General features: G+C 36.9%; 1 protein-coding gene across 1 annotated transcript; it reads right to left on the minus strand.

The window, feature by feature from the left end:
• Positions 1 to 309: 309 nt before the first annotated feature.
• On the minus strand, positions 310 to 16,036 carry slc34a2a (solute carrier family 34 member 2a). Its single transcript, XM_056461232.1, has 13 exons — positions 15,782 to 16,036; positions 13,902 to 13,965; positions 13,573 to 13,683; positions 12,339 to 12,467; positions 11,897 to 12,040; positions 11,438 to 11,549; positions 9,205 to 9,400; positions 8,889 to 8,984; positions 8,723 to 8,807; positions 8,455 to 8,622; positions 8,068 to 8,184; positions 1,441 to 1,565; positions 310 to 1,345 (listed from the first exon to the last, which is right to left on the minus strand). The coding sequence occupies exons 2-13, from the start codon at positions 13,960 to 13,962 to the stop codon at positions 794 to 796; spliced, it is 1,896 nt and encodes a 631-aa protein (XP_056317207.1). The 5' UTR covers positions 13,963 to 13,965; positions 15,782 to 16,036; the 3' UTR covers positions 310 to 793.
• Between the last annotated feature and the right edge of the window lie 4,809 nt (positions 16,037 to 20,845).

Consider the following 20,845-nt stretch of genomic DNA (forward strand, 5'->3'; position numbering starts at 1 on the left):
TCTTATTAAATGACAACTTATTTACATTATGGCATGTATTTTTATAAGTTGTTTCCATTTTAAGACTTTTTATTTGAAAACCAAATGTTACACACATACTGTTTGCTATATGAAATGCAAAAACTTTGAAGCTCAATATCTCAAAATCATTCAGAATGCAGATAGAACCTTATAATTCCAAGGTGACGACATATTAAATATCCTATACTGTAACACATTTCCACAGTATTTCAACAGTATTAGACCATTTAAATGTCAATCTCACCTTTAACACAAGTAACAGTGCAACTCAACAACTGAACACAACAATTTACTGCAGGAAATTACTGTTTAATATCATAGTAATATTTTACAGTATAGAAAGGCACCTGTTAAAAATAGTTGACATAAATAAAAGAACAGTATCATGAATAAGGAACAATGCACAGATCAGGGTTGACATCTTATTTAAAACCAAATTTATATTCGTGTGATAGCTGGCATTTATTTCCTCCAAACGGTATTAAAAATAAATGAGTATCCTTTTCACATTGGCACAAGTACGACAACAATCACCAGATCTCACAGTGTGTAACATAAGATTGTATATTTAAATATATTGCAACATTTACAGTGTCCTATAAAAATAGCATTGCTGTATAAAAAATTAATTTAAGAAATACAGAGTGACATAAACAGTTTTTTTTCTCTTTAAAGTCCATTGATATTGCATACTGTCAACTCTGGGTATCAAAAATCAAAGCCAGTTTGATTTAGATATGTTTAATAATAACCTATAATGCTTTGTTTGAGTCTATAAAGATGTTGCCTTCAGGATTTCGCAACTGTCCAGTGTTTTCTTCGGCTCTATGATTTCAACGGTCGTCATTTGATTGTCGTTTATCTCAATTCCATTAGCCAAATTTTCAAGTTTCTCCTTCTCATCTTCTTCTTTAGAATTGCAGCACTTGCAGCAACAGCAGCAGCGAGCGGCAATGACGGTAACTATTCTGTCCCATGGATCAAGGGAGTGGGCCCATAGAGGAAGGAAGTCCCAAGAACGGAGAGCAGAAGGAAGCCATTGAGGTTTGTGCTTCTGCAGAATGTTGACAATGATGGCGAAGATCAGAATAACCGCAATGGGGACAAGAACCCCCACTAGGACCTGCCAGCCAGCCATAGAGAGACCAAAGACCAGTAGAGGCAAACCGAAGAAGCAAATAATTATGTAAAAGGCTGCAAACCAACGGTACTGGGCTGTTGTTTCACCAAGACCCTTTGCCAGTCGAATGGGGATACGTGTGATTGGGATTGGGTACCACAACAAAATCCCAGATAAGTTGAAGAAGAGGTGAACCAATGCAATCTATGAGTGAGTAAAGAAAATACAAAAGATTATGGACTGAGATTTGGAGTAATTATGAATATGTTTGAATGTATTAATTTACATGTCATGCTAACCTGTAATGAGTTTCCAAGTGTTTCACCAGGACTAGCCATGGCCGCTAATATTGCAGTAGTAGTTGTTCCAATATTGGATCCCAAGGATAGAGGATATGCCCTTTCAATGCTTATAACACCAATACCTGTGATCAGAAAAAGAATGCAAATGTTAACTCCTAACTGACAGGCTTTACTAGTTTGTTTCAGGGTTGTTAAACATGTTAGAAAGCAGGAATAGTTAATAATGAAAAGGTAATAAGCACAAAAAAATCAACAAAACTATGTCTTCAAGACAAAAAATAGAGGCCCCAAGTTCAAATTCAAGGTGAGCATCAATGCTTTTTTTTACAAGCTTGTTCTCATGTCATTCCAGCATTTTTGACTTTATTTTTTCATGCAGCTCTTTTAAATCAGAACATTTGGGGCAATAAAAACATTCATAGACATTCATAAAATTCATAGTCCTCTGGAAGTATTTTATTATGTGAGGAACTATCTAAAGTTTAAAGTGATTAAGCTTTATTTCTTCATTCCATGGATTGATCTGGTTCAATAAACAATCTTTATGATTAATATACAAATTGGACTAAGTAATAGAAGATTACTTAGTCTTCTATTAACAAACTAAGTGATAGAAGATTTAAAAACCCAAATCCAACCAAAAAAAGAGGGTAAGTAGACATTTTGCTTTTTTTGTAGAAACATTGCTTTGCTGTCGCCTCAGGTTTTCAATTTAAAAATTCTTTTTGATTTAGTGGAATATGGATCAATATATTTTAATCGGATGTTTCTTCATAATGCAAATATGATATTGTTGCTTTTAGCCAGCGATTTGATATTTGTTGATACTTCAAAAAATGCTGTGATATGGCATCAATTCTGTTGGATTTAGTGGAATATTGATCGATCAATATATTGTTGATGCTTCAAACTAATTCTTTGATAAAGTTTCAATTCAATTCAGTGGAACATTGATTGGTTTGTCAGTATTAAGGCATTTTGTGCTTAATTTACAGAACCAGTTACATTTCAATTAGCTCAGAAATGCAACTGCAGTATATAATATGAAAAAAATTCCAAATTCTGTATCATCCGCAAAAAAAGCTCATTAGTTTTTAAAAATAAATAATGAGTAATAAAACTGAAGTAGCACAACAAGGAAATAATGCATGACCATAATTTGTCTTGAATTGGCTTGTTGTTGCATTGCAGCAAGGTAAGTGTGCAGATGTTTCGTTAAGTAAATGAGAATAACAGAATTGTCATGGATTGGTCAGGCTCTCACGACCCCCACTCACGAAGATCACCATCACCTGACTTCTAATGAGCACACAGCTGCATCACATTCACGAGCACCAGATAAAAGCACAGCACTCCAGTCGCTCATTGTCCGGGCTCGTCTCGACGAAAGCGGACAACTGAGCGACCACTCAGCGTAGTCATCCTCAGCTAAAACAAACGATTTACTTACCTGTTCTCTTTGTATTCCTCCTAGTCTTCCTGGTCCTCCCGAATCGTCCTGTCTTCCAGTCCTTCCAAGTCTGTGTCATCCTCTGTCAGCTGTATCTGGTGTGTGCTGTCCATCCTCGTGTATTCCTGTTACCCAGCCACGGAGGAAAAGACCCCAACATCATTCCTGATCCTCCTGGCTATCCTTCATGTGCTCCTTGTTGTCATTTAATAAACACCCTAACGTTTCCTTACCTCTGTCTCCTGTCCGCTCCATAACAGAAGCCCGGACCTTTAACGACGACAACATGAGCACCCCCGATCACCTTCAAGAGCTGGTGGACCAGTTGAAGCGGATTCTACAGCCACCAGCTCCACTTTCCAACGCACCACCAGCACCGAGCACTTCCGCCTCCACAGTTTCTTCTTCGGCCCTTCCTTCCAGTCCCATGGCCCGACCAGCGCCCTACTCAGGCGGAGCGGGGGAGTGCAATGGTTTTCTGTTACAATGTTCCCTCATATTCGAAATGCAACCTTCTCTATATCCCACAGATAAGTCGAAGATCGCCTACATCGTATCTCTACTCTCTGGACCTGCACTTAAATGGGCTGAGACGATCTGGAACCAAGCCGGGCCGGTCATGAATTCCATCACTACCTTCACGGAGTATTTCAAAGAGGTGTTTGGACGTTCTGATGGGGAAGTAGCCGCTGGAGAGCAGCTGTATCATCTAAAGCAAGGTACTCTATCTACACAGGAATATGCTCTCCGGTTTCGCACTCTAGCAGCTGCAAGTGGATGGAATGAGAGATCGTTGTTGACCACGTACCGGCTCGGCTTGGAACCCACTCTCCGAATCCAACTGGCCACATTAGATGATACAATGGGTCTGGAGAGATTCATCCAACATTCTCTCCGATGTTCCGATCGTCTCCGTTCCTATCAACAGGACACCATCACCCCCTCGTCTGCACTCCTCCAATCGCCTGAGTCAACAGCCTCTCCAGAACCAGAACCCATGATAATAGAGTCTGGAAGACTGACATCAGCGGAACGACAGAGGAGGCTGACCCGGGGTCTGTGTCTATACTGCGGTGTCAGTGGACACACCCGTATGGAGTGTCCCCTTCGTCCCATTCGGACTTCAGTGAGTGTATTCAGTACGAATATTGAACAATGTAAACCACTTACTACCACCGTACAAATAACTACTGCCTCTATTTCTCTCCTTGTCACAGCCCTCATCGACTCCGGGTCAGCAGGGAACTTCATCTCCCAATCCCTCTGTCGTCAACTCCACCTCCGTACTGAGGCGTCCTCGCATATATACCAGATACAACCGATAACCCAGTGCACTCGATCTTCGACCCGTATCCATCGACAATGCGAAGACATCCTTCTTCAAGTGGGGTTGTTACATCAAGAGAGGATTCAATTTCTGGTTCTGGAGGGTGCAAATATGGACATCATTCTAGGGCGCCCGTGGCTGGTGAAGCACGATCCCATCATCTCTTGGGGCACAGGAGAGATAAAGAAATGGGGATCTGGATGTACACCTGCCTGTTTTCCAAATCTCCCTCTTCAAGGTCGGAACCCCATTTCTTTGTTTGCAACATCGGTCGAGAGCCCTCCTGAGAAGCAGTCTATCCACATTCCTAAGGAGTACAGCTCCTTTCATGATGTCTTCTGCCTCAAGAGAGCTTCCCAGCTACCGCCGCATCGGCCATGGGACTGCGCGATCGACCTAGTTCCAGATGCCCAGTTGCCAAGAGGTAGGATCTACCCGCTCTCGCTTCCAGAGAATCAGGCAATGGAAGATTACATAAGGGAAGCTCTGAGTCAGGGGTACATACGTCACTCAAAATCACCAGCCGCCTCAAGCTTCTTCTTTGTGGCCAAGAAGGACGGAGGGCTGCGTCCATGCATCGACTACAGGGTCCTAAATAACGGTACAGTAAAATACCGATATCCCCTTCCTCTGGTACCAGCCGCTTTGGAACAGCTCCGAGAAGCTAAAGTCTTCACTAAATTGGACCTCCGCAGCGCGTATAATCTGATAAGAATACGTGAGGGGGACCAATGGAAGACAGCATTCGTGACCCCTACTGGCCACTATGAATATGAGGTCATGCCTTACGGTCTGGTCAACGCCCCCTCCGTATTCCAAAACTTCATTCATGAAGTCCTCCGGGAGTTTCTTCACCACTGTGTAATAGTGTACATAGATGACATCCTCATTTACTCCCGGAGTGAGGCCGAACATCGCCAACACGTTGCGGAGGTCCTACACACATTGAGAGAACATCACCTCTACCTCAAAGCGGAGAAATGCTCATTCCACCAGAAGTCGATTCATTTCTTGGGATACATCATTGACCAAACCGGTATACGTATGGATGGGAAGAAAATTGAGGCTGTTCTATCCTGGTCAGAACCCACTTCCATTAAGGAGCTCCAGAGGTTTCGTGGGTTTGCTAACTTTTATAGACGGTTTATCAAGGACTACAGCAGGATTACATCACCTCTCACTAATCTCCTCAAGGGTAAACCCAAAGGACTGGAGTGGACCAAAGAAGCAGCCGCAGCCTTCCGCCTTCTTAAGAAGGAGTTCACAAGGGCCCCACTCCTGACTCATCCTGACCCAAATCTTCCTTTCGTGGTGGAAGTGGACGCATCCACCACCGGCGTCGGGGCAGTATTATCTCAACATCATGATACACCGCCCCGACTGCATCCCTGTGCCTATTTCTCTCGGAAGTTGAGCCCGGCGGAGCAGAATTACAGCATAGGAGACAGGGAGCTTCTAGCAATCAAGCTAGCCTTGGAGGAGTGGCGTCACTGGTTGGAGGGAGCCAAACATCCGTTCCAGGTGATCACAGATCACAAAAACCTCCAATACATCAAAGAGGCCAAGAGACTATGTCCACGTCAAGCCAGATGGTCACTTTTCTTCTCACGTTTTGATTTCTCCATTTCCTATCGTCCAGGACCCAAGAATCTAAGAGCAGACGCTCTCTCTCGTTTACACGAGCATCACGATCATGAAGAACTCCCAACGAAGATTCTTCCCGAACACATCTCCATTTGTCCGATCACCTGGAACGCTCCTCCAGTCGTTGCCACTCCGGAAGCCCCTGCTCCGCCGGGATGCCCTCCTCATCGGCAGTTCATACCACCTGAACACCGGGTAGATCTGATCCACTCCTTACATACCTCGCTAGGCACTGGACATCCAGGGATCAACAATACTCTCTCGCTAGTATCCCAACGATTCTGGTGGCCAAACATGGCAAGGGATGTGAGGCAATATGTTCAGGGCTGTAAGGACTGTGCCCAATCCAAGAGCCCACGTCATCTACCCGCTGGAAAGCTCCATCCCTTGCCGATTCCGAACCGTCCCTGGTCACACCTAGGAGTGGACTTTATCACTGACCTCCCTTCGTCAGAAGGTAATACCTGTATTCTAGTCATAGTAGATAGATTCTCAAAGTTTGTCAAACTAATCCCTCTGAAAGGTCTTCCCACAGCCTTTGAAACTGCCGACAATATCTTTAATCAAGTCTTCAGGTCATTTGGTATTCCAGAAGATATTGTGTCGGACAGAGGTCCACAGTTCATCTCACGTCTATGGAAAGCCTTCTTCAAGCTCCTAGGTGTGGCCGTCAGCCTCTCTTCTGGATATCATCCCCAAACCAACGGGCAGACAGAGAGGAAGATTCAGGAGGTGGGACGGTTCCTGAGGACCTTCTGCAGTGGTCACCAGAACTCCTGGAGCCAGTATTTGGGCTGGGCAGAATATGCCCAAAATTCACTGCGGCAACCCTCCACCGGACTCACGCCATTCCAGTGCGTCCTGGGCTTCCAACCACCGCTCTTTCCCTGGGATGGCGAACCATCTGATGTCCCCGCAGTGGATCACTGGTTCCGGGAGAGCGAGAGAGTCTGGGACGAGGCTCATCAACATCTGCAGAGGGCAGTCCGTCGAAGCAAGGTAACCGCCGATAGGAGAAGGTCTGAAGAACCCAGATACACACCCGGACAAAAGGTGTGGCTATCCACCCGGGACATACGCATGCGACTGCCCTCTCGCAAGTTAAGTCCCCGATTTGTTGGTCCCTTCACCATCGTGGAACAGGTTAACCCCGTCACCTACAAACTACAATTACCCTCTCACTACCGTATTCACCCTACATTCCACGTATCACTCCTGAAACCCTATCACGATCCTGTTCTTCCCTCCACAGAGCCTGACCACGAAGAGGAACCCCCTCCTCCACTGCTCCTAGAAGAAGGAGCCGTCTACGCAGTGAAGGAGATCTTGCGTTCCCGACGTCGTGGTGGCCAGTTGGAGTACCTGGTGGACTGGGAAGGGTACGGCCCCGAAGAAAGGACATGGGTTCCCAGAGCTGATATTCTCGATCCTAGTCTCATGGTGGAGTTTCATGAGAGCCACCCTGAGTTCCCAGCGCCTAGAGGCAGAGGGAGACCACCACGGCGTCGGAGGTGTCGGCCCTCAGGAGCGGGCCCTGGGGAGGGGGGTACTGTCATGGATTGGTCAGGCTCTCACGACCCCCACTCACGAAGATCACCATCACCTGACTTCTAATGAGCACACAGCTGCATCACATTCACGAGCACCAGATAAAAGCACAGCACTCCAGTCGCTCATTGTCCGGGCTCGTCTCGACGAAAGCGGACAACTGAGCGACCACTCAGCGTAGTCATCCTCAGCTAAAACAAACGATTTACTTACCTGTTCTCTTTGTATTCCTCCTAGTCTTCCTGGTCCTCCCGAATCGTCCTGTCTTCCAGTCCTTCCAAGTCTGTGTCATCCTCTGTCAGCTGTATCTGGTGTGTGCTGTCCATCCTCGTGTATTCCTGTTACCCAGCCACGGAGGAAAAGACCCCAACATCATTCCTGATCCTCCTGGCTATCCTTCATGTGCTCCTTGTTGTCATTTAATAAACACCCTAACGTTTCCTTACCTCTGTCTCCTGTCCGCTCCATAACAAGAATATGTGCTTTAGCAGAATTGCATAATTGGACATGAAGATGTGATGAGTGTCAAAATAAAAGTGTCTTAGAAAATCTTTATTTTACGCATATTTATATTTTTTCATTGATATATTGATCCATACCTATTCATTAGATCATCAAACCTTCATAAAAGACAGTTAATAGAAAATGTCCTTACCAACAAGAGGAGTTATAGCAGATGTGAAGACGGAACTGCTCTGGACAATAAAAGTCATTCCAGCACCAACCAGAATTGCAATATATCCAGTCAACCAAGCAAATGGAAATGGGAAATCTGTACAAACAAAGAAAACATAATTAAAAAACATCTGTATTTATAACAGCCAAAGCTAAATATTATACATTTCAAATACCACACTCAAAAAACTGAGTTGACTAAAAATTATAGGTTGTTTCAAACCAATTTTGGTTGGCTTTGGACATATTTGACCATGATAGCCTTTTTTAATAAATTAAAATATGTGTAAACTTCACATACAATTTAATCATGCACAATTTATCATTTCATATTTATTTGACTCTAAAGTATCTCAGTGATGCTGACCGGTGTTCACAATCTTCTTGATGACAACAGCAACCTGTCCCTTAAGCATCGAATTCAGCAGCTTCACAATGCAAATGAGGCAAGTGCACAGAATGAGCAGAGAACCCGCCAGCAGAATCAGACCCACCGCCAGGTCAGAAAGGGTCGTGTTCACAAAGATGTGACTGCCTGTGTGAATGGAGAACAACACAGAACAGTGAGTGTCTTATTTAAGCACAGTACTCATTTAATCAGCATTATAGGAAAGAGAAGACGTTTTGAAACTCACATTTTTTAATGTTTATAATTTCTGTAACATTCTTCAATTCCCAACAAAGATCAGTGCAATTTGTTGTTGTCACGTTCTGGAGAGTCTATAAAATGACATAACAGAAAAATGAGAATTTTGGCACACTGTAACGACATTTTTTAATTTATTTAATCTGCATAATTACCGTGTTTGATGCTGTTTGGCACCAGACCCTGATAAGAGATTTGTTTCTGGCTTCGGGGTCGCCAACCGCGATGCCGCTTATCACAGACTCATCCAGCTGAAAGATAAAAATTTAAAATGCAAATTATGCATATTTATTTGTCTAATCTCACAAATAGTTTACGATTATTAACCTTCCCGAACAGCAATCCTTGTAACTTTGTACAGTACATAGGGGCAATATAAGTGAGCGCATGGGGTAATTCACATTCTTGTGCTGTTATTAATGGTGCTAGCTGCTTTCAACATACCGACAGAACAAATAGACTCATACATACCTCAATGATTGAGTGGGTGAGCGGATCGGTGATAACATTTAGAAGAGCTGGTGCATTTTCTCCACTCTGGATGTTAAACGATTTCACGATGAGGCTTGTAACCTTCACCAGGTAACCCGAGGCCACTTCTAGCGGCAGCAGCACCAGGACTGAGAGCCAGTTAAAGAAATCATGCACAGTGGCACCTGCAAATGCCCTGCACACAGAAAATAATCATATCCCAATTAAACATTATTAATATCTTCATACTAAATCATTACAGTATTGTACGACTCAATGAAATTGAGTTTTCGCTTTGACAACGGAAAAATTTTCACAGTGAATTTCTCTTTGAAACATGAAACTAGTTCTGTTATAGATACTCTAAGTCAGAGATGCCCAAACTAGCGCCTGTAGTTGGCCCAAGATAAGCTTTGATTTGGCCAGCCATCCCTTCTGAGGATTGAGGAAGAATGATGGGATGGTTTTGAGATTGTCAGTGTTTGTTTTATTGTTAAAAGCTAACTGAAATTAAATGTTTCGATTAAATGGTGTAAATTAATATGGTTTTGTTCAAATGTACATGCTGTCCACCTGACAATGCAGAGAATTTGATGAGCAAATCAAATCAAAGGCAAATTCTGCTTGATTAGTATATTCAGCATTGAAATCCACTGTGTTATGTGATTGTTTATGTTTGTATTGCAATAAGTTATTATTTTAAAAGTGATACTGCATTAGATGATACAATTAAAAATTAATGTTTTCTATTTATTTTGAAATATTATGAAATAAATTCTCAAATGACCCATAACAACTTAATGTAATATAGTTTTGGTATAATTATCTTCGACTCTCAAAGATATTTGGTTTTTGGCACTTTTTATGAAATAGTTTCAGCAGCCCTGCTCTAAGTTCTGAATTTATCTAAGCTATAAAATTGTTATTTCTGGTTGTTCTTTCCATTCAAATTTTTTAAAATGGATTTGTTTCTTTGTCAAATGAAAATTAGTGAGCAAATTAAGGAAATATTAATTTTTCAAACGTTATGGTACTTCTTTTCGTCATTTCCATTAATGATGTCTATACTTTGCAGTATACCGTTGAAGTCAGAATTATTAGCCCCCCTTTGAATTTTTTTTTCTTTTTAAATATTTCCCAAATGATGTTTAACAGAACAAGGAAATTTTCACAGCATGTCTGATAATATTTTTGTCCTCTGGAGAAAGTCTTATTTCTTTTATTTTGGCTAGAATAAAAGCAGTTTTTAATTTATAAAAAACATTTTAAGGTCAAAATTATTAGCCCGTTTAAGCAATATTTGTTCGATATTCTACAGAAAAAACTTTGTTACACAATAACTTTCCTAATTACCCTAACCTGCCTAGTTAACCTAATTAACCTAGTTAAGCCTTTAAAGGTCATTTTAAGCTGTATAGAAGTGTCTTGAAAAATATCTAGTCAAATATTCTTTACTGTCATCATGGCAAAGATAAAATAAATCAGTGATTAGAAATGTGTTATTAAAACTATTATGTTTAGAAATGTGCTGACAAAATCTTCTCTCCGTTAAACAGAAATTGGGGAAAAAATTAAACAGGGGGGCTAATAATTCAGGGGGCTAATAATTCAGGGGATCTTCAACTGTATGTAATGTATATATGCAGATGTTTGAGTTGACTTTTGTAAATATGTTTATGTGTAAATTATTCAGGGAGTATCTGTACAGTTATGGGTGTACATTTGCATATATGTCTATATTTGACATATTTTTTATTATTATTTGCTAGCATGGGATGGGTTTGGGGTTTGCTCTTTAAAATGTGAAAAAAACTTTAAAGTAAAAAAAAAAGAACATCCGTGAGCTTTGAAAACTTCTGCAAATTAATTGACTTGATTTCTCAGAAGTGATCCTTAGCAAACAAACAAAAAAATAAATAGATTAGACAATACATAGACATGTTAAAAAATAAATAAAATTACTCATTGAACAAACACAGGGTTCCACACAATTAATTTATGTTGTCCCAACACCAATTGATTAAGTTAACTTAACAAATGTAAGTGAATTTGAACATGAAGCAATTAAGTTAAAATCTCAAGAATTGCGTTGTTTCAGCTCATTTTAAATAAGTAACTTGAACAAGCAGTTATTTGAGTGTATATTCTGAATCTTATAAAGCATTAACTGATTAAAAGTGAGACGTAAATATGCTCTGTTTTTTTTCTTTAAGAATGTTTGTTCATATCTTACCTGCGAAACTTGTTCCTATCACCAACTTGTGTAATGGCTACAAGAGTGTTTGTGACGGATGTGCCGATGTTTGTGCCCATAATAATGGGAACGGCAGTTGCGACCTCCAGCACTGTTGAAGAGTAGTTTGCATTTATTAGAACTCACATTTCGCAATTTACTTCCATTTTACTTGTTCTGACATTCGAGTAGATGATGCTTTATTAAATAATGTTATTCGTCAAATCAGTTCAGTTCTATTCACACATTGTGCTTGAAAGTAATATACTGAAGACACAAATATAAAAATGCAAGTTTGAATCTCAAATACATTTACAAGTAGAAATCAATATTAAATACTGTATATGTAATAATTGGTTATTAGGTTACAATTTCAAATTCACACATTCAATATTTTTTATACTCATAATCATCTAGTAATCATTTTTATTATGTCATCTAATATAGTTTGATACTCACTTCCAGAAGAGACCATGCTGACCACAATAGATGAGGATGTGCTGGAGCTCTGGACTAGCAGAGTGACCAGCATCCCGATTACCAGGCCTGCCAAAGGGTTTGAGAGCACCTTATTTTCCTGGAAAATATCCCCTGCCGCTTTTCCTGAAGAAAAAAAAAGCAAAGAAACCTAATTGTTAGGCATAATCAAGAAAAGTGTGTATAGCAAATCTTTTATAAATGATAAAAATAGCTGAACTACATGATGACAGAATATTACGTCCACAAGGCACTTCAGAACATGTTTGTGAAATCTTGTACAACTTTAAAGAACCACAAAAACAATATATTGATCTTGATGTACTGTATGAGTTATCACCAGTATGAAACTTGCAGTGAAAAGCATTTTTTTTCTCAACCTGGGAAACTATTATTCTCGTGTATTTGTAGTTTCAATGTTTACCTCCGACAAGCTGGAAAGCTGAGCTGAGGATGTCCAGAGAGCAAACAAACATGTAGAGCAAACCAACCAGCATGATCAGTTTGGCTGCTGTAGCAAAAACTCTCAGGACCTTCTTTTTAGTGTCCAGATCTAAACAAATAACAGACAGAAAAAGAACAAATACAATAGTGAAAATCATGGTTATTCCACTGAATGTTGATTCCTTAACACTTCTGAAATTTACAGTTGTACAGTGCTCAGCATATATAAGTCCACCCCTCACAAATGTATCTTTTCAATTCATATTTTTAACAGAAAGCTATCCAATATTATATTCGTGAATTTGTGGAGCTTATCTAACAAGATAACCTAAAATAATGGTCCAAAAACTAGTACACCCAAATATATATGTTATAGAAAAATATTAAATACAAAATAAAAAAAATCAAGAGAAGCAAAATAATTGAAAAATGTAGTTGAAATTGTGCAGGTTGTAATTTATTTTTGCAATATTTTTCTTGATTTTAATTGTATTATCTTTCAATTTCTAAATATGTTTTGTGAGTAGAATATTATTTGAATAAATATATCTGTTTAATACATCTGTTTTGTTTAAATGCACCAAAATACATTGTCTATATTCACTGAGAAATGGATACAAATATTCATTTTCAAAATGGGGAGTACTCAATTATACAGAGCACTGTATATTAATTATTAGAAACATGCCTGAAAACCTTTTTGTTTATTATTGTAAGGCAAAAAAACTAAACTTACTTTAAATATATATATAATGTATATTTATGTATGTATATGTTTATGTATGTATGTATGTATGTGTGTATATATATATATGTATATATGTGTGTGTATGTATATATATATATATATATATATATATATATATATATATATATATATGTTTATATATATATGTGTGTGTGTGTGTGTGTGTGTGTGTGTGTGTGTGTGTGTGTGTGTGTGTGCACTAAAATGGGGACTTTTATTTGGTGAAAAGCATCATTTATCAAAAGCAAATACAAGGCTGAATGCATGTAAAAAAATTATAAGTGTAATTTTTAAAAAATGAGCACAACAGTTTTTTACCCTAGCCAGTTTTGATCATGGTAATCATTTAGAGGCTGATGGAGTACAGAAAAAAATAAATACATTTGTATGTGTTGTAAAACTAGTGATTATTAAGGTTGATTGAAAGAATATCACTGCCAGCCTTATAAACAAATGTTCACCCTACCTGCCCATTTCACCCCAGTGTCCTGCAGCTCCATCATTTCCCAGGGATCGTCCTCAATCAGAGCCGCTGTAGAAACAGCTGGAGCCATAGACTGAGACTTCTTTCTGGCACCTGAGAGAATGGCTTTCATTTAGATTATGAAGCAGTCTATAAACAAATAACACTTACACTTTTATTGTAATTGTGCCTTTTATATATTCTTTTGACTATTAGAGATTTGCAAGTTAATTTCTCTCTTCAATAGACTATTAGTATAACGTTAGGGTTTGTAGAATACATTCAAAGATACTTATATGGTGGGGGGACCAAATTCACATATTCATACATACCATCAAGTGTTTCTGGTTGCTTTTCGTCAGATTCATGCTCATGCTTTGGTCGGGGTGCCATTGTCTGTGAAAGAGAAATGACAGTTCTGTCAGTTTTATTGAGGTCTTTTCAGTTTTATGGACAAAATGGTATGTAATTGCTTGCGGCATCTTAACAAATGTACTGGAAATGTTATCGTTTCCTGATGCTCACAGCGATACTGCAGTCTGGTATAAAGATAAAAAAGGTGTTTTACTATTTTCAAATTGTTTTATTGGTGTGAAGAAAATAACATATGATATGATATTGTTATTATTATTACTATGTTTTATTGTTTATATGTTTTACTATTTAAAACATCCAAATTCTGACAGAGGAAAGTTAATTGTGTTAAAAAATAAATATTTGTCATATTTCTTTATTCAGAATATTTAGAAAAAATTTTTGGTATCAAAAAGTGTGGTTATGATGACCATGCAACAAGCTAATTCAGCAAAAAAATGCTTAAAATGTCACTAAATCCAGTATTTTGATCTAATAATTAAATAGAAAATGAGGCGAATAACTGCAAAAAGGTCCACTTTTTGAGAAAAAAGAGCTACCCCTTACACCAGGCTGGCTATAGGCTATATATATATATATATATATATATATATATATATATATATATATATATATAGATAGATATATAGATAGATATATATTGGATAGTTATAGTAGTTTCAGTAATTGTATTATTAGTACAAAGAATGGGTTATTTCATTGCCTTTAAAGTGAAATAACTGAACATAAACATAAGAGGTTGAGAAAAACGCAAATTTTATAGGAAAATTTCAGATGATGGCACTTAGAGGTTTTTACATCTGAACTCTTTATACATATGTTTGTGTAAATATATATATATTATAAACTTGAACTTTGTAATATTGTTGTATTTCGATTTTGTAGTATATGAATGAACAAAACACAGAGAGCATCCCAACAGTCAGAGTTTCCTCTATGGATTAAACTCACATGGTTTGTTGGTGTATTGATTTCTGCTCTGTGCCAAATAATTTCCACAGTGGCTTAGCAGTGTTGGTGAACAATATGTGAATTACTCCATGGTTTATCTTACTGTATGTGGTTAAGTGTTCACAGTTTAAAAAAAATTCTGATAAGTAAATTATTTATCTGATAATTAATCTGTCCATAGTACAAATTTTTTTTATTTTGGATGTTTTGGCTTTAAAGAATAATAAAAAAATGACTTAAAAAATAAAGAATTAAAGTAAGCGATGGTGTAAGCAATTAGTTTATTTCCTATGAAAAAATTGTGGAACCACTTAAATTTCTCTAGATTTACTGGATTTATTAGGTTTTATACTGGATTAATTTGAGTAAAATGTTAATATTTGCTTTATTCTATGAATGTCTGATAACATTTATTCCAAAATTTTGAACTAAACATATTGTAATATTTCTTAAAATGGCAAAAATGCCTAAAAAGTATATAAATATCTTTAAAACATTACAGTTTTTAGCTATTTTATGCCAAAAAGTGTCTAAATGATTTTATAAAAATGTGGATGAAATATCAGCCATAGTTTACAGATCAAGACAAATTGACATTTTATTAACACAGAACTAATAAATTATAAATCTAGAAAAAAACTGAGAATTATAAAATAGTCTCTAAATTAGTTTCCTTAGCTGTATATATATATATATATATATATATATATATATATATATATATATATATATATATATATATATATATATATATATATATGTATGTATGTATGTATGTATGTATGTATGTATGTATGTATGTATGTATGTATCTATGTATCTATGTATATAAAGCCTAATACAAAAACAATACATTATTTTTTTATTATAATTAATATACACTCACCTGAGATGTAGTCAAGTTGCTTCTGCCCTTCTGAATTTCACGTGCAACACTTCTGTTCACTCTACGTTTCACCTGCTTTTCAGTTCAGTGACTTCTCTACAGTCTGAAGCGTATCTCTCCTCCACCTGTCTTTGAACTCAATGCACTTCTGTTTGTTTCAGTCCTGGGCTGAACAGAAGCACTGGTGCTGATGGAGACCACAGATCCAGTCTCAGCTGTGCTGTTCTTCAGGGTGGCTCAGTCCAGCCTCTGCTGGGTCACAGGCATTTATAGTCCTCCGCAGATCATCCAGGATTCCCCTGTTCAAGGTTTACCACGGGACTGATAACACTCTGGGACAGGAAGTTTGTCTGTGTGTGTGTGTGTGTGTGTGTGTGTGTGTGTGTGTGCGTGCGTGCGTGCGTGCGTGCGTGCGTGTGTGTGTGTGTGTGTGCGCGCGCGTGTGCGTGCTGTGCCTGATTCTGCGCATGGTTCAAAGTGTCCGCTGTGGCATTAGATAATAGTGATAGTGTGCAGGTGTCTGGATTTTAATAGTTATGATATATAAAAGTCCTCATTTAAAGTTACGATGATAGTATACAGTATGGCATGTATTACTGTAAGTTACATATATACTATGTTACTGTTTTAGGTATTTCTGGATCAAATACTGTTTAATGTTACTGTATTACAATGTGTGTATGGATATATATATATATATATATATATATATATATATATATATATATATATATATATATATATATATATATATATATATATATATATATATATACACACACACACAAATTATTTTCAATATACATTATCAATTTACATACAGTCCAAATATCATATTTGAAAGAAAATGGAATCTAATTAATCTAATTTCATTTTAAAAAGGAAAAACTGAACAATTTTTTGTAAATAATTTAATTTAAAACGTTTAAAAAATCATTTTTTAACTTAAAAATTCACTATATTTCAATTCAAATAAATTCATGTTTATTTCTGTTGCACTTTTACAATGTAGATTGTGTCAAAGCAGCTTAACGTAGAAGTTCTAGTAAACTGAAACAGTGTCAGTCCAGTTTTTAGAGTTCAGTTTAGTTCAGTTAAGTTCAGTTTAGTGTGGTTTAATTTTCACTGCTAAAAGTCCAAATACTGAAGAGTAACCCATCGATGCACAAGTCCCAAACCAAGCGACTTCGGCGAGGAACAAAACTTCACCAATTGGCGAAAGTGAAGGAAAGAAAACCTAGAGAGAAACCAGGCTCAGTTAGGCACGGCCATTTCTCCTCTGGCCAAACTTCTTGTGCAGAGCTGCAGTCTAGGCGCCGGAGGCTAGAAAACGCTGGACGTCTATCGTGGAGAGGCTGCAGGTGTGAGTTGGTCATCTGCGGGTGTTCAGGCTGGCCCATGGGATCAATGCAAAGACTCGTCTGTCACTGGGTCTTTCTGGAATCAGTCTCATGCTCTCCACTCCTCCATGTAGTCACAGCATCTGCTCAGGATACGGCCTGGTCTAGGATTATGGAGACCTCAAGATAATGAAAAACACATTCAAATTATAATGTCTTTTCCTAATGTCTTGCCCTAATTAATGCAGCCTAATAATTCTTTAGAGTATTTGGATTTCAAAAGCATTTGTGTTCTTGATTTCTTGATTTATTACCACAATTTGGATAAAGCAAAAGCAAAAATACTCAATTTTATACACATTTTTACTATGTAAAGTATAAAAACTTTAGTTTTAGTTTTAAATTTACTGTAAAAAAAATGTGTCAAAATTATTCACTTCCTGTTACTCTTCCATAACATTTAAAGGGCATTTCCCCCCAAAATGGACACTTTTAAAAAAGATACACATATTTTCCATAATGGTGTCATGGTGGCACAGTGGGTGGCACAATCGCCTCACAGCAAAAAGGTCGCTGTTTTGAGCCCCGGCTGGGTCAGTTGGCATTTCTGTGTGGATTGTGCATGTTCTCCCCGTGTTTATGAGAGTTTCCTCCAGGTGCTCCGGTTTCCCCTATAGTCCAAAGACATGCGGTACAGGTGAATTGAATAAACTAAATTGGCCGTAGTGTATGAGTGTGAATGCACGAGTGTATGGGTGTTTCCCAGTGTTGGGTTGTGCCTTGAAGGGTATCCGCTGCGTAAAGCATATGCTGGATAAGTTGGCGGTTCATGCAACCCTGATTAATAAAGACACTGAGCCGAAATGAAAATGAATGAATGAAATTACACAATAAAATAAATCCGTAAAACAGCAAATGTTATTATGTATTATATAGTGATTTTATAAGCATTTCCATTTCCATTAAGTGCAAAATTTAGATTAAAAAGTCTAGATTAGAAATTAATTCAAGATCGTGCACTACTTTGACCAATTTTAGAGTTTTTATCATTTATAACTTATATGATTTCTAAAAAACAAAGCAAAATAACCTGATGATTCCCAGGACAGTATGAGGACACAACTAATGTGTGTGTGTGTGTGTGTGTGTGTGTGTATCTAGGGCACTGATCAATGCATGAACATCCCTGACCCCACATCCACTGCGTCACATGACCATTCCTCTTTGAATGAATGAGATCATTAATATGAAAATGGTGGAAACTTCCATTCATCCATCCATTTCCCAAACCCGCTTGCGGATGTGAGGATGCAGAAGCCAATTCCAGTCTCACTTCAAACACAGAGAAATAACCTTGAAAAATGACCCATCCAAAAACAACAATCTCCCCATTTATATATTTGCTATTAAGAGTCACGGAGTAGAATATAATTAACGTGTAAATTGATCTTATCTTAGTCTAGTAAGGCAGAGGAATGTGGGTTTGTTCTGCTGATGTGTTTCTAGAGTTGATTTTTCAGTAAAGCTCTGAAGAGTAAATCTGCACTGCTCTCTGCTGGTTTAAAAGCACTGCTTGAGTAAAAGCACAACTCGGATGTTAAGTCTTCATTTCATTTAACTGAAAATAACTCCTATTTATAGAAGTGTCAGACAATATAGGAAATCCGGAAAACTTTTTGCATACTTATACATTTCCTTTACTGATTCAAATGAAAGCAGGGCTGATTATAAAATTTGATGCACATAAAACAGTAAATATTGTGAAATGTACAGTAATTTCAGTTTTAAATACACTGAAAATAAATAGATTATTTGGATTTACAATTTTTTTTAAGGTAAGTGGTTGCAAATAATTTATGTGGGCTGAATTTAAACGAACAAATCAAGTTGAACACTACTAAATTTAATTTGTTTAAATTCACCCCATGTAAATTGTTTGCAACCGCTTACCTTAAAAAATGTAGTAAATCCAATGGATAATTTTTAGTTTGATCATATTTTGAATTGTAATTTATTCCTGTGATGGCAAAGTTGTATTTTCAGCATCATTACTTCTGTCCTCAGAATCATATAATCCTTCAGAAATTATTTTAATGTGTTGATTCACTTTTTTTTTTGGATATTTTTGATGTGCTGAGCTGTGCTGCTTCATGTTTTTATTGAAATTGTAATGTATTATAATGTAATGCATGCTGTTAGTCAAGCACCAATACATTATTATAATAGAGCAACAATTCAGAATTATTTTAAAGGAATAAATATGTTGTATTGTATTTACATACATGTTGTGCAAAATAGAAATAATAATTGTAATTTAATAAATATAATAAAAATTATTAATAATTACTGTGCTGCTTTTTAGTATTTTTGGCTACAATCGAATAGATAAAGAGTTATTGTAACTAAACCTGTTGAGATAAAAAGTGTAAATTAAATTTAGGTGAAAAATAACCCAAGATTGTTACAACAACAGTGCATTTTACAGTGTATATTAAAGGCAAAAGCTACCATTTTAGATGAATTTAATTTAGTTTTTGTTTAAATTAAGTCTGAATAGTGTTTAGAACTGCTGAAATTAAAACCAGATTAATGCATTACATATTTAAAATCAAACTAAATATTTACTCAGTATTTTTAGACATTCTTAAAAGCATAGACTGACATATCGATTACTCTAAAAATACTAGCTCATACACAAACAGACAGACTCTGTGACCTGACTGTGAACAGTAGGTAGTACAGTTCTGTTTGGAGCTCATTGATCATACACACTGAATAAATGATTTTCACAGTTTAGACTAAGGGAGCCACCAGCTGTTGTCAGTTCAGATTTCTCCTTTTCTAAAACCAGTAGAGCACTGAAATAATATGAGTGATACAGTATGAATACAGTAAAAACAGTAAGATTGTAAACTTATTATTACACAAATATAAAAAATATATAAATTGTGATGGAAAGCAGAATTTACAGCATCATTCAGAAATCATTCTGTATATGCAGATTTCTTATTTATTTTGAATACTTTTGTTGATTTTTGTTTACGGTTCATTGATGCATAGAAAGTTCAACAGATATAGTTCCACTGAGCAATGTTGTTTATTAAATAGGCATTTTGAGTTTTTGCAGTTATATTGTAGAATGACAAATCAACATATTTGTTACATTTATTTGATGTGCTTTTCTCAGTGCTTGACTTTGTACCGCCTCAAACACCGTGAACTTTAAAGAAAGTTCCAGTGAACACTTTTTAAAAGATGCATTTGTTTCTTAAAAGGAAGAAAAATTTTTATTGTTATTTTGTGAAAAAAAAAAAAATATAACTTTTACAAATCATACTGTTTCAGCATGAAAATTACACTTCCTTTGTTTAATAACTGTAGAACAGCAATAACTTCATATTTTAATAACTGTTTATGGTTTTTACACACTAATGAATTAAATCTGTGAAATAACAGCAAATGTTACTCCAGCTATGCATTATACTGTACATAGGCTAGTTTTATGAATATTTTCATTAACTCAAAACACAATGCAATTAAGAACATATTTTAGATAAAACATCTTGTTTAAAAAAACTGTAATTAATTACATTGTATGCGACTTTGACCGTTTTTTATTTTTTAATTTTTAGAGTTTTTACCATTCACAACTTGTATTGGGCTTCGGTTTCCCTCACGATTCAAAGAGATGTGGTTTAAATTAATTGGATTTCTAAATTGGCTG

Source organism: Danio aesculapii, chromosome 1, assembly GCF_903798145.1.
Source record: "Danio aesculapii chromosome 1, fDanAes4.1, whole genome shotgun sequence".
NCBI classification, from domain to species: domain Eukaryota; kingdom Metazoa; phylum Chordata; class Actinopteri; order Cypriniformes; family Danionidae; genus Danio; species Danio aesculapii.

Coding starts and splice junctions, on each gene's coding strand:
- slc34a2a (XM_056461232.1), bottom strand. CDS start 13,962: ATGGCACCCCGACCAAAGCATGAGCATGAATCTGACGAAAAGCAACCA. Junction 12,041..12,338: donor AGCTTTCCAGCTTGTCGGAG/GTAAACATTGAA, acceptor TTTTTTCTTCAG/GAAAAGCGGCAGGGGATATT. Junction 1,566..8,067: donor TGCTATAACTCCTCTTGTTG/GTAAGGACATTT, acceptor TTCTGATCACAG/GTATTGGTGTTATAAGCATT.